The sequence below is a fragment of the Microcaecilia unicolor genome, chromosome 1 (assembly GCF_901765095.1).
Source record: "Microcaecilia unicolor chromosome 1, aMicUni1.1, whole genome shotgun sequence".
NCBI lineage: Eukaryota > Metazoa > Chordata > Amphibia > Gymnophiona > Siphonopidae > Microcaecilia > Microcaecilia unicolor.
The window spans coordinates 701,766,098-701,781,243 of record NC_044031.1 but is presented as its reverse complement, the minus strand read 5'-3'; the positions used below and the strand labels follow the sequence as shown (position 1 = coordinate 701,781,243).

Below are 15,146 nucleotides of genomic sequence, written 5' to 3'. Positions count from 1 at the left end.
CTGCGGCAGCCACTAGCTCAGCTTTGTAAAAAAAGGGGGGGGGGTAGTTCTTTTATGTTGCTCCTTGTGCACTCACACTCATTCAATTCACTTTGAGGCTCATTTTCAAAGCACTTACACTTATAAAGTGGAGTGGAGGAGTAGCCTATTGGTTAATGCAGTAGACTCTGACCCTGGGAACTGGGTTCAATTCCCACTACAGCTCCTTGGGACTCTGGGCAAGTCACTTAACTCTCCATTGCCCAGGTACAGAATAAGTACCTGTATATAATATGTAAACCGCTTTGATTGTAACCACAGCAAGGTGGTGTGGTATATCAAATCCCATCACCTTTCCCTTTTGTTAGTTTACAAACTAAAATCAGAGAATAAAATAGCAAATAAGTACAATAGTAATAATATGACTATACATTTAAAGTTAACACTATGTAAACCACTTTGAATGTAGTTACAAAAAACACAGAAAGGCAGTATATCAAGTCCCATTTCCTTTCCTAAAGTGGGATGAGATAATTCATTGGGAGACCTGAGGGACAGATTGCAGGAATTTAAGTAGAATTTGATAACAGAGGCTCAGAAAAAGAACAGATTTTGGTGATGTGATAGAGAGAAAGCATTTATGATATTCAGAAGCACTTATGTAGTTGGTGGTGAGATTGTTTGCATAAGTACTTAAAAAACAGAAAGGGGTCCCTGGTGGTCTAGTCCCCCCTACCCCCCTACCCCCCTACCTTGTGGGTTGGAGGAGGGAGGGTAGCCTGCCTCCCTCCTCTTCCTGCGACGCTGAAAAATGGTGGCGCCCAGCCCTGCCCAGTGTATCCTGTGATGCGCTGGGCGGGGCTATACACCATATAAGGATATACTGGGCAGGGCTGGGTGCCGCCATTTTGCAGCATCGCAGGAAGAGGAGGGAGGCAGGCTACCCTCCCATCTTGAACCCACAAGGTAGGGGGGTAGGGGGGACTGGAGACCCACCGGATCTCCAGCCCTCCCTGAACCTGATGGGGGGGGGATCGTCGGGGGGACCGGAGGTCCGCCAGACCTCCAGCCCCCTGATCATGGGGCATTAGCAAACGCCAACGCTAGTATGGCGCTAACAGCCTCTAGCGCCGGTGTTTGCTTCTGATCATCCCCCTGTCAATGACAACATGATCAGGTTAACACTGTTCACCAAAACAGATGCCATAGGGCCCTCATAAAGCAGCTGAATAGCATCATAAAACCAGCCCGAAATACCGAAGTAAAGCAAAACAGGAAAAAGGTAAGACCATCGGACTTGGTCGAAGGCCTTTTTAGCATCTATACCCACCAACAGACCCAGGATCCATTCATCTGTGCCCCAGCCATAGCTAATAAAACTTTCCACACATTAATGATCGAGTGTCACCCCCTAACAAAGCCCATCTGATGATCCCTTATTATGCTTGGGAGTAAAGACCCCATCCTATTACGAAGGATGCATGCTAAGATTTTAATGTCTGAATTTAGTAAGGAAATGGGCCGGTAGGAGTCACACTTACAGGCTTATTTTCAAATGAGAAGGACGCCCATCTTTCGACATAAATTGGAAGATTGGCATTCTTCTCACAAGGTCACCCAAATCTGCACAATCGAAAGCCGTTTTTGGGCGTCCCCAACTGCTTTCCATCGTGGGGATGACCAAAGTTCCCAGGGGCATTTCGGAGGAGTAGCGAAGGCGGGACTTGGGCATGCCTAACACATGGGCATCCTCGACTCATAATGGAAAAAAAAGGGCGTCCCTGATGAGCATTTGGACAACTTTACCTGGTTCAGTTTTTCTTACGACCAAGGCACAAAAAGGTGCATGAACTGACCTGATGACCACCGGAGGGAATCAGGGATGACCTCCTCTTACTTCCCCAGTGGTCACTAACCCCCTCCCACCCTCAAAAAAGAACTTAAAAATTTTTTGTGCCAGCCTCAAATGTCATACTCAGGTCCATCGCAGCAGTATGCAGGTCCCTGGAGCAGTTTTAGTGGGTGCAGTGGACCTCAGGCAGGCGGACCCAGGTCCATCTCCCCCCTACTTGTTACATTTGTGATGGTAAATGTGAGCCCTCCAAAACCCACCACAAACCCACTGTACCCACATCTAGGTGCCCCCTTCACCCTTAAGGGCTATGGTAGTGGTGTACAGTTGTGGGTTTGGGGGGGGGGGTTGGGGGCTCAGAGACACAAGGTAAGGGAGCTATGTATCTGGGAGCTTTTTCTGAAGTCCACTGCAGTGCCCCCTAGGGTGCCTGGTTGGTGTCCTGACATGTCAGGGGGATCAGTGCACTACGAATGCTGGCTCCTCCCACGACCAAAGGGCTTGCATTTGGTCGTTTCTGAGATGGGCATCCTTAGTTTCCATTATGGCTGAAAATCAGAAACAACGAAGTCTAAGGATGACCATCTCTAAGGACGACCTAAATGTCAAGATTTGGGCGTCCCCAACCGTATTATCGAAACGAAAGACGGACGCCCATCTTGTTTCGATAATATGGGTTTCCCTGCCCCTTCGCCAGGACATCCTGCGAGGACATCCTTAGGAAAACTTGGGCACCCCTTTCGATTATGCCCCTCTTAGTCTTTGGTTTACCAGGCTTTGGTATTAAGGAAATCAATGCTATATTCAAGTGTGCCAGAAAACTCCCACCTTCAATGCTCTCCATGAAATAAGAATGCAATGGGCCAATCAACTGGGGGGCCAGCAATTTGTAAAACTCCGCCGAAAAGCCATCCGGCCCAGGGGCTGAATGGCACTTTAATTGCTTAAAATAGACTTGATTTTCTTTGGCCTGTAGGGGAGCCTATAAACTGGCAGGCTGTTTAGGTGATAACCAAGGTAATCCGGAATCTGCTAGGTAATCCCCCAATTGAGGGCCATCAGGCTCCTCAGGAGCAATGTAAAATACTTGAAAATAGTGATAGAAACACTGTGCTATATCTTTTGACCATGTATACACTTTGCCCAATGAATCCTGCAGGGAGGGTATATAATGGGATTCATAATACTGCTTTTCAAGTTGTGCCAATAACCTCCCAGGTCTATTCCCAAACTTAAAAAAGGAAAATTAACATTCTCCTCATCCTCTCATGAATAAGTGAGTTAAGTGCTACCTGTGTTGCTAAATATGCCTCTCTCAAGGACTGTGTGGGCCCGCTGATATATACTCTCTTTGCTATAGTTAACTTTTTCTCTAAATGTAAAACCCCCTGTGCTATACATTTCTTACGTGCAGCCACATAGGCGATTACCTCACCTTGAATAACAGCTTTGGCTGAGGCCAGAAAAGTTGGGGATCATCTTTATATTCTGCATTAGATGTTTCATATGCCTTCCATTTCTACACAAGATGGAAGGGAAATCTCCATGTTCTAGAGGTAGACCCAACATTTCCCATTTCTAACTGAATATAAACATAGGAGTGATCTGACACCTCCTGGGGACCCAGCTTTGCCTGTCAAACAAAGTAAAAAAAATGAACTTGACACTAATATATAGTCTATTCGAGACCAAGTGCCATGGGCACGCAAGAAATGTGTGTAATCTCTTTCTCCCAGGTGTAATAACCTCCAGGTGTCAACCAAATCTAATGCACTGCACAGATATTGAACCCCCTTCTGGTTAGTGGTCTCTTCTGGAGCAGCACATCCACTAGAGTGGTCTAAGGTGTAATCCAAAACTCTATTTAAATCACCTGCTACCAATAAGGGATGCCCCAGGGCTTTGCCCCCTACTTGTGCCAGATCTAAGAAAAAGGAATGCTGATACACATTCAGAGCATATACCCCCAGCAAGAAAAAGGTAGTATCAAGATAAGTGATTTGTAAGAGTATATATCTTCCAGAATCATACTTACAAATCTCTTCAACTGCACAAGGCAAGTTTTTTTGTTTTTTTTAAATCAAACCCACCACACTATCCTTTTTATTAGCAGCAGAGGAATAATAAATCTCTCCGACCCATGATCGCTTCAATTTAAGATGCTCTGGATCTGACAGTTTAGTTTCTTGTAGGCATGCTATGTCTGCATGGTGATGTTGCAATAAAGTCAAAATCTTAGTTCTTTTAACCGGGGATGTTATTCCATACACATTCCAGGAAAGTATGTTTAAATTTCCAGCAGTCATTACATCTGAGTCATATCATATCATATCACAAGTAATCCACCCTTTCTCTGCACACCTCAGTGTCCCTGCCACCACCAAGGCAAAGGTAAATTCATCCCCATTAGAGCTAAGAAACCAGCTGGCCTTTCGAAGCAGACCCAAGTTCCATCGAGAAATTTGTATAGCAATAATTGTCATAATTACTCTTGTATCCATCAAAATCTGGAGCAGTACCCACACCCCTCGCATTGGGAACTCCAGTGCCAACCATTCTTCCAATACTAGTGAAAGTCGAGCATCAGGAACAGTATCAGGGATGCACAGAAATCGCAAATTACTTCTCCTTGAGCGATTTTCCAAGCCTTCCAACTTGTCAGCATGCTGTTTCAACTGCACCTTTAATGTCTCCATTTCTGCGGTCTCCTCGTGGACAGTATCTTCCAGGGCGGAAACCCGTGACTCGAGTTCCGCTGTACATTTTTACACTTCTGTCAGCAATTTTTCTACGTTTACAATTTGACTCGATAAAGTCTCAAATCTTGGTCCTAATGCACCCATTACCGCTCTAGGTATGTCAGCCAGCGCTTCCTCTGCTATCTCCGACACTGCTGCCGGGAGCAGCGTCACCATCTTGCCTTCAGAATGGCACACACCATCTCTGGGTTTTCGCCCTGCTTTCACCGACATTTTGCCTGTCTCATGCTGTAGGAATTTGTCCATGCAACTATTTCAGACCAAATTCTCAAGATTGCTGTGGGTTGTGATTACAACTGGGTGAGTTATATAAAATAATAAGAGGCCAGGACACAGGAGGTAGAGAGCGACGAATCCTCCCACTAGCACAGCATCAACTGACCCCCAAGAAGCAAGTGTTTAACAAGAGGAAAACCATGGTCTGCTGGATAACGGGGGATCTTTCCCCACCCTCTGACCCTCTCCACCTGTTTGATCTCCCTATTTTACCATCAACCTCCTTCCGATATCTTGAAGTTACCTTGGACTCTCAATTATCCTTTCATTCACACATTTCTAATCTCATGAAAATAGGGGCTCACATTCTTCATAAAATTCGTTCTTCACATTCTTACCTTGATACTAAGGTTTTTCATACTTTAGTTCATGCCCTTCTTACCTCATGTATCAACTATTATAATGTTATTCACGCAGGACTTCCCCAGTTCCAACTGAAATGCACTCAGACTCTCCAGAGCACGGCAGCATGTCACAACTAATGCTAAATTCTGTGATCATGCTTCCCCTTTACTTGCTCGACTTCACTGGCTTCCCTTTTCTCATTGAATTAGTTTTAAGATTTTAACACCGGTACACAAAGCCTATTGTACTGACACACCTCCTTATTTGTGTTCCTTAATCTTACCTTATACCCCCACTAGATCTTTGCTTTTCCTTGATTCCCACCTCTTGGTCCACGGGACTCCCACAGGGATGGACGCAGGTTCTGTGGGGCACCCGCAGAAGTGTAGTGCCAGGACAGCCTACCTATCCTTTCCTTGTGCCATGGTAATTATAATCACATAGAATGGACAGACGTGGTTTTATAGGTGTGCGGGGACAATTGCAAATCCAAACATTAAAATCAATCCCAAGCACATATTTGCACTTTACTGCCTGATGGAAGTTCACTAAGCAGTATAGTCGCATTATATTCTGAAGATCCTATACAAAGTGAAATCTTTACATCTTTTTATAAGTTATATTATTGAAGTGTGTATGTGCTTGGGATTGATTTTGATGTATGGTAATTATAATAGCACTAAAAAAATTAATGGATATGGTTGATAGCATTGAAATCCGTAAAAGCACTGAGAGGAGAAATTATCACTATGGACTATTGTTAAGTTGAGTTATTTTACCCCAAGTTGGGTTACTTTAGTACAGGAGATGGGAGGGGATGGAAGAGATTCCAGTGGGGGCAGGCGGGGATGGGTGAAATTTCTATCCCCGTGCAACTCTCTATTTTATAGCTGGTGTGAAAACTTTGTGCTCTAAGCATATAATTGTGTGGGCAAGATTACAGAATTAGGGGAATGTTGTTTTGGATGCATGTAGAGAAGGAGAACGTGGAGATCAAGATGATGCCAAGGTTACAGGCTGAGCAGAACAAGACTGTCAAACTGTTTTCCACAGAGAGGTGAAAAGGTAGAAGTGGGTTTCGGAGTACAGATAAGTTACAATAGATGTGGGTCAAGCTCATTTTTAAAGTGGCTGCTGGTAATCAGCTTCTGACATCATTCATTTCATAGATCCGAGTCTAGGCAGTGACCCTGCGCACAAGCACCATGCAACCCATCAGCTCAGTGTCCTCACTGTGTGCCTTGCCCTGGATCACACTAATGGCCACATGATTCCTTTGTTTGATGCTTTATAAGTCAAGAAAAACAGCCCATCTGGAAAAGGTTGCTCTGTTTAACTTCCACTACTTATCTGCACTGCCTCTTGCTTAGTATTTTCTGTTCTTTGTTGGCTCTATTGCTCCCTCAGTCTATTTACATAAGCTTCAGCCAGGCCACAAAGGCTTGTTTTGGCCTGCTGGATATCACACAGAGAAAAACACTGTGGAGGAGAGTCAAGAGACTTCACTAAAGAATTTCTTTTTTTCTCTAGCATTTCTCTTGCTCATGGTCTCTTATCCCTATTCTTCTTGATTGAATACGGCTATACATTTGCCCAGCTGTGGTCTTTTGTCTTTGAAAATCAATCCAAATCAAAAGCTGGTTAGCGGTTGCAAATCGCTATAGCCATGAGACGTTATGAGGTACAAGAAGACCATCTGCATATTCTGTCTTGGAATTCTACCTTCAATATCCACAAGTGATAAAATAAATTAATGAATGTGGTTTCCAATATTCCTGTTTAGGGTTACCATATGCCATCTTTTAAGAGGACATGTCCTCCTTTTGGACTTCTTTAAATATGTCCTCCAGTTTTTTTTTTTTAACTTTTAGGAAAATATCCTATTTTCCTTTTATGTGTCTATGACCAACATACCTACCTACATAATAAGAATAACCATCTCTGGCCTATTAGTCAGTCTGGACACATGGGAGTGCTCAAAAGACAGAAAGGCATTGCTGATCTCCTCTCTGTTTCCCTTCTGGCTCAATCTGTCAAAGAAAGTTTGTTCATGCAGTACACCTTTAAGCATATATCACGGAAAGAATTTCACACGTATCTCAGAAGCCGGCTGCTCTTTTGATAAGTACGCTTGGGCTCAGACTTGTTCAGAAGTGTTTGAAAAGTAGATTATTGTCTACTGCTGTACTCCAAGTCAGTCACTGATGCATGTTCATTAACTAAAATCCACTTACACATTTGCTATGATTAAATATTTCTTTAGCAAAGGTAGCAACCATTTTTATTTTTCATGTCCTCTTTTTTGTCTCCACAAATATGGTAACCCTATCCTGCTAGTTTGTGCAGGAGATCACTGACAACATTTTCCCCACCAGGCACGTTCCAGTCATTCCAGAATTTAAACTGCAGGGCCAGTTGCCATCAGCAACTCCATAGTTACACGGTTACATGGAGTTTATGGCATGTGATGGCTGGAGCATACCTGTGGGAAGAAAGTTGGTAGTGATCTCTGGATTACCTTCATGGGAACCAAGGTTTTTTTATATAGCAAAAAAGATGTCAGTACTCCTAAGTACATAAGTGTTGGCATACTGGGACATACCGAAGGTCCATCAATCCCAGTATCCTGTTTCCAACAGTGGCCAATCCAGGTCACAAGTACCTGGCAAGATCCCAAAAGAGTACAATACATTTTATGCTGCTTATCCCAGAAATAAGCAGTGGATTTTCCCAAGTCCATTTTAAAATGGCTTATGGACTTTTTTTTAGGTAGCTAGCTAAACCATTTTAAAACCCCGCTAAGCTAGCTGCTTTTACTACATTCTATGGCAATGAATTCTAGAGTTTAATTACTCGTTGAGTGAAGAAATATTTCCTCTGATTCATTTTAAATTTACTACTTAGTAGCTTCATTGCGTGCCCCCTAGTCCTAGTATTTTTGGAAAGAGTAAACAAGCAATTCACATATACCCGTTCCACTCCACTCAGTATTTTATATACCTCAATCATATCTTCCCTCAGCTGTCTTTTCTCCAAGCTGAAAAGCCCAAGCTGTTCAGCCTTTCCTCATAGGGAAGTTGTCCAATCCCCTTTAACATTTTCAACGCCCTTCTCTGTACCTTTTCTAACTCCAACATATTTTTTTGAGATGCGGCGACCAGTATTTAAGGTGCAGTCGCACCATGGATCGATACAAAGGCATTATTACATCCTCGTTTTTATTTTCCATTCCTTTCCTAATAATACCTAACATTCTATTTGCTTGCTGCCGCAGCACAATGATCAAATTAATACCATTCAAATATTTGAACGTCTGTATCATGTCACCCCTGTTTCTCCTTTCCTCCAAGGTATACATGTTCAGGTCGGGAAGTCTCTCCTTGTACGGTTTGCAATGCAAAGACCATACCATTTTTGTAGCTTTTTTTTGCACCGCTTTTTTTGATGTCTTTCGCAAGATAAGGCCTCCAAAACTGAACACAATACTCCAAGTGGGGCCTCACCAACGACTTGTAAAGGGGCATTAACACCTCTTCTGCTGGTTATACCCCTCTCTATGCAGCCTAGCATTCTTCTGGCCACAGATGTCACCTTGTCACATTATTTCTTCACCTTCATATCCTCCGAAACCAACACTCCAAGGTCTCTCCTCTGAGTTGAGCTTACTAATCTCTCCCCTCCTATTCGGTATCTCTCTTTTGGGTTTCTGCACCCCAAGTGCATCATTATGTACTTCTTGGCATTAAATTTTAGCTGCGCATGCACCGGCGTTTTTACAGCCAGTTGAGAGGAGGCGAGGCTGATTCATCACAGTCTATTTGTTCTCCTGAGGACACTTAGGGCGAAACATGTATGCATGTAATTCGCTCGGAGGAGGGAAAGGTGAGTAGTGGTGTGCCTCAGGGATCGGTGCTGGGACCGATTCTGTTCAATATATTTGTGAGTGACATTGCCGAAGGGTTAGAAGGTAAAGTTTGCCTATTTGCGGATGATACTAAGATCTGCAACAGAGTGGACACCCGGGAGGGAGTGGAAAACATGAAAAAGGATCTGAGGAAGCTAGAAGAATGGTCTAAGGTTTGGCAATTAAAATTCAATGCGAAGAAATGCAAAGTGATGCACTTAGGGAATAGAAACCCTCGGGAGATGTATGTGTTAGGCGGGGAGAATCTGATAGGTACGGACAGAGAGAGGGATCTTGGGGTGATAGTATCTGAGGATCTGAAGGCGACGAAACAGTGTGACAAGGCGGTGGCCGTAGCTAGAAGGTTGTTAGGCTGTATAGAGAGAGGTGTGACCAGCAGAAGAAAGGAGGTGTTGATGCCCCTGTATAAGTCGTTGGTGAGGCCCCACCTAGAGTATTGTGTTCAGTTTTGGAGGCCGTACCTTGCGAAGGATGTAAAAAGAATTGAAGCGGTGCAAAGAAAAGCTACGAGAATGGTAAGGGATTTGCGTTACAAGACGTATGAGGAGAGACTTGATGACCTGAACATGTATACTCTGGAAGAAAGGAGAAACAGGGGTGATATGATACAGACCTTCAAATATTTAATAATTATTAATCCGCAAACGAACCTTTTCCGGAGGTGCGAAGGCAGTAGAATGAGAGGACATGAAATGAGATTGAAGAGGGGCAGACTCAAGAAAAATGTCAGGAAGTATTTTTTCACAGAGAGAGTAGTGGATGCTTGGAATGCCCTCCCGCGGGAGGTGGTGGAAATGAAAACGGTAACAGAATTCAAACACGCGTGGCATAAACATAAAGGAATCCTATTCAGAAGGAATGGATCCTAAGGAGCTTAGCCGAGATTGGGTGGCAGAGCCAGCCGGTGGTAGGAGGCGAGGATAGTGCTGGGCAGACTTATACGGTCTGTGCCAGAGCCAGTGGTGGGTGGCGGGGCTGTTGGTTGGGAGGCGGGGATAGTGCTGGACAGACTTATACGGTCTGTGCCCTGAAGAGGACAGGTACAAATCAAAGTAGGGTATACACAAAAAGTAGCACATATGAGTTTGTCTTGTTGGGCAGACTGGATGGACCATGCAGGTCTTTTTCTGCCGTCATTTACTATGTTACTATGTTACATGTCGGGAACTGCCGATATGATGCGATAATAACATCAAGGACTATGAACACCTCTGAGAATATAAGGAGTTTACAGTTTACCCTGCAAGAGCTGAGTCATCTTTTCAAACATTGAGATAAGTACCCTGTAACGTGGTAGTGAAAATAACAGTTGAGAAAGTTAATTATAGGGGAGAAGCTCTTGGATAAGAACTGTATACGAATAAATACCATGGGAGGCGGTAGGGTGCTATGATGTTTATAAGGGTAAAATCCTAAAACTTGGATGGCCAGCCATTGCAGTATGGGATACCCTGATGCTGAGCACAATTAGCATAAAAAAGAAAAAAATTAGTTTTGCACATTTTCACATTTTATGTTTTGATTTAATGAATGTATGAGTATATGTTTGGGGGGGTTTGTAAAAATTATTTAATTAATAACACAAAAAACCAGACCATCATTTATACCCCAGTGGAGTACGGAGCGAAGGGCGACTAAAATGATAGCGGGGATGGGACGACTTCCCTAAGAAGAAAGACTAAGGAGGCTAGGGCTTTTCAGCTTGGAGAAGAGACGGCTGAGGGGAGACATGATAGAGGTATATAAAATAATGAGTGGAGTAGAACAGGTGGATGTGAAGCGTCTGTTCACACTATCCAAAAATACTAGGACTAAGGGGCATGCAATGAAACTACAGTGTAGTAAATTTAAAACAAATCGGAGAAATTTTTCTTCACCCAACGCATAATTAAACTCTGGAATTCGTTGCCGGAGAACGTGGTGAAGGCGGTTAGCTTGGCAGAGTTTAAAAAGGGGTTAGATGGTTTCCTAAAGGTCAAGTCCATAAACCACTACTAAATGGACTTGGGAAAAACATGTATAGAATGTTTGTACATTTGGGAAACTTGCCAGGTGCCCTTGGCCTGGATTGGCCGCTGTCGTGGACAGGATGCTGGGCTCAATGGACCCTTGGTCTTTTCCCAGTGTGGCATTACTTATGTACGGATTACATTTTTTTTTATTTTTTATTATTTTATTTATAAGTTTTAACAAATTATTACAAGAACACTTGTAATGGAAAAAATGGAAGAAATTATACATCATTTTCATAGGAAATTCAAATTCTAAAGAAATTACTTTATCTCGTCCATTTCAAGTCCACCATTTAAGAGGAGAAACAAGGTAAAATTCCAGGAAAACTTATTCTCATTAATACATAAGATAGAAAAGAAAAGAAGAGAACATAATATGCCTGTTACTATCCTATTTACGGAGTAGATGTAGACAGAGCCTGCATTTGCTGACTAGGATTAGCTGCAAACTTAGAATCAAGAAAATTACTTAATTGAATTGCATCATAGAAAATATATTTAACTGAGCTAACTTTTATCACGCATTTACATGGAAAGTTTAACCAGAATAGTCCTCCCAACTGTAGGACCCTTGGACGGAGCTTCAAAAACGCTTGGCGTCTCTTCTGTGTTGCTCTAGCAATATCTGGAAATACTCTAATTTTATTATTCATAAAGAGTTCATCTCTATGACGGAAAAATTGTTTAAGGACCCAATCACGGTCGGGTTCTAACACGAAAGAGACAATCAATGTTGCTGGAGTCGTCGTCATTTCTTCTTTTTGAAATTCTTGCGTTAAATTCAATATGTCAAATGAAGCATCAGATCTTTGTTCTTGTTGGCCCACTGTATCTTTTTGTTTCTCAATTTTATATGGAGGTAGATAGTAAATTTTTGAAATTGGAGGATAAGCTTGTTCGGGAATCTTTAAAATGTCCGATAAATATTTCTTAAACATTATTAGTGGAGCCATTAATGAGGTTTTTGGAAAATTAATCAACCTAAGAGTTTTAGCTCTTAGTTGATTTTCCAAATTTTCAGTCTTTTGATGCAATATAATATTCTCTTTTATCAAATTAGTTTGTATTTGTTGAGAAGTTTTTAATGCTTCATTATATGACAATAAAGATTTCTCAATATTACTCATTCTATTTTCTAAAGTTTCAATTTTTTCCAGAGGCAATTGAGTTGCTTGTAGCACCCGAGATATCTTCTGTGAAAAAGAATTCTCAAGCCCTACCAAGGCTTCCCAAATCGAGTCAAGAGTTATATTCCCAGGTTTAGAAGGCAAAAATGACTTACTAGATGTAGCAAGCTCAGTCAAATCTTTCTTCAGTGTCTGCTCCTGATTCCCAGCCAGCAATTCATTGATTCTTTTTCCTCCAGCTTCCAAAGCTGGCAATTCTTGGTCTGCTGCAGTTCCCTCTACTGGATGCACTTCCAGGTCAGAGACGCCGAGTGCTTCCTGCCCCTGCTGTAGACCCCTTGCCGGCATCATCGGAGGGCTCCGCTGTTCAGGGCTAAAGGAGATATCGTCCTCAAGCTGAGGGAGCGAGGAACCTCCCATCGCTCCCTCCTGCAGCGAGGAATCCTGCCCCGTACCTCTCACAGGCATCGCAAAACGGTCCATCGGTCCCGAAACCACAGCAGCTGTGGAGGGAGTCATCCGCTGCTTGCCCCTCCGCTTCGGCATCTCAAGGTAATAATTTTTAAAGATTGAGGGAAAACGGGTGACGAGCCGTCTAGCTAGCGTTCCCTTCCGGACGCCATCTTGTTTCCCCCCTTCCTGTACGGATTAAATTTTAACTGCCAGACTCTCGACCATTCTTCTAACTTTTGGAGATCCCTTCTCATTGTTTCTACTCCCTCCAGGATATCCACTCTATTGACTATCGTCTTGTCATCCGCAAAAAGGCAAACCTTTGCTTCCAACCCTTCAGCAATATTTCTCACAAATATATTAAACAGAATAGGCCCCAGCACTGACCCCTGAGGAACTGCACTGCTCACTTTCCTATCCTCCGGGCGGATTCCATTTACCACCACCCTCTGTCACCTGTCGGTCAACCAGTTACCTATCCAGTTCACCACTTTTGGTCCCAAGTTCAGCCCTTTCAGTTTATTCACAAGTCTTCTGTGGGAGACAGTATCAAAGGCTTTGCTGAAATCCAAGTAGATTACATCTAGTGCACGTCCTTCATCCTTCTTTGGTCATCCAGTTAAAGAAATCAATAAGATTTGTTTGGCAGGATTCTCTTTTGGTAAAGCCATGTTGCCTCGGGTCCTGTAATCCGTTGGCTTCTAGAAAGTTAACTATCCTTTCTTTCAGCAGCGACTCCACTATTTTTCCTACCACCAAGGTGAGACTTACCGGTCTGTAGTTTCCTACTTCTTCCCTGTCTCCACTTTTGTGAAGAGGGACCACATCCGCTCGTTTCCAATCCAAGGAACCTCTCCTGTCGCTAAAGATCTATTAAATAAATCTTTAAGAGGTCCCACCAGGACCTCCCTGAGCTCCTTCAGTATCCTGGGATGTATCCCATCTGGCCCCATAGCTTTGTCCAACTTCAGATTCTCCAGCTGTTTATAAACTCTTTCTTCCATAAATGGCGCAGTATCCACTCCATTCCCATATATTCCAGACTTTGGTGTATTGATAAGAAAAGTAAGCATTGTGGATTGTTTTGCAAGATACATTTTTGCAACTGGGGAAATGTAAAATGAGATATTTTCTGGATGACACGGAAGCATTGCGTGGAGGTACATCAATGAGTTCAATCATATAGGATGGTGGCATACTAAATAAAGGGGGTTGTTTACTAAAGCTTAGTTCGAGTTATCTGTAGCAGGGCCCATAGGAATAAAATGGGCCCTGCTGCAGATAACTCAAGCTAAGCTTTAGTAAACAACCCCCAAAATTTGATGCACCAATGCACATAGCTTGAACGAAGTTCTGTTCTTTATACGTAACCAGTGTAAATTATGAAGGAGTTGGGTAGTTTTAGCAAAGCGTGGTGATTTACAAATTAGACGGGCAGCCGTGTTTTGAACAGTTTGTAATTTTTTAAGAAGACCGCATTTAATTCCAGCACAGATGGAATTACAATAGTCAATTTTTGTTAGAACAAGAGATTGGGTTAAGGTATGGAAGACTAGTCTTGTGAAAAATGAACACAATCTCTTTAGTTTGCAAAGCATATGGAAGAACTAGAGACTACATTCGAGACTTGACTTTCTAAGGATAAAAACTGATCAATTGTAACCCCTAAGATTTTCATTGAGGATACAAGAGGATACGTTATATTATTAACTGTAAAATCTTTGAGAATAGTCAGGATCATGGGTCAATTTTAGCATGCAATGGAAAAGGTGCCGGTACTCAGTACTACCAAACGCTCCCTGAAACAAAATGTTGGTGAAATCATGAAATATTAATAGTTTCATAGATGTTACACTAATCCCCTCTGGATGGTATATTCACAAGCAGATTGGCTCTTTATTCTAGACACCAAGCAGACTTTTCCTAATGTTACAGATGCAGTATCAGAATTTGTATTTGTGTATGTCTTCACATTTTACATTACATTTTTGTCGACATTGACATCTGCTACTTACAACTTTGTTCTCAATGAGGTCACACACTATTTTGTTGTTGAAGTAATCAACAGGAGTCCACCTAATTCCTTCTTGCACGTACTCTTCCTGTCAGAGGGAGAAAGAGAGATATGAAAGCTGAAAATTCTCCTCACAGCTTTATGAATATAATGAACTTGCTCTGCAGAACTCAGTGTTTCAAATTTGTTAATTTACAAACATTTTGGACATGTTATGCGGCTTAACTAATCTTCTTCCTAGTTGGCATGAACTTGATTTTTCTCCACTTTCATACATGATTTTGCTGCCAAACACAGGCTCAAATTTTTGCAAATTTGTAAAAGTCAATGGGCTTGAATCACCAAAATTCTTTTATGGCTTTTGGAGGGTGAATGGTGGTGAAAATAAACTAATAGCAACTGGT

The 15,146-nt window shown here is 42.5% G+C and overlaps 1 protein-coding gene across 2 annotated transcripts in view; it reads right to left on the bottom strand.

Moving 5' to 3' along the window:
* The window catches only part of MYO1E (myosin IE), a 434,647-nt gene that overhangs the window by 141,005 nt on the left and 278,496 nt on the right, over positions 1 to 15,146 (bottom strand). For both annotated transcript variants that reach the window (XM_030188689.1, XM_030188678.1), the window contains exon 13: positions 14,744 to 14,830. In XM_030188689.1, coding sequence (XP_030044549.1) covers positions 14,744 to 14,830 — 87 coding nt within the window. The remainder of the gene's footprint in view (positions 1 to 14,743; positions 14,831 to 15,146) is intronic.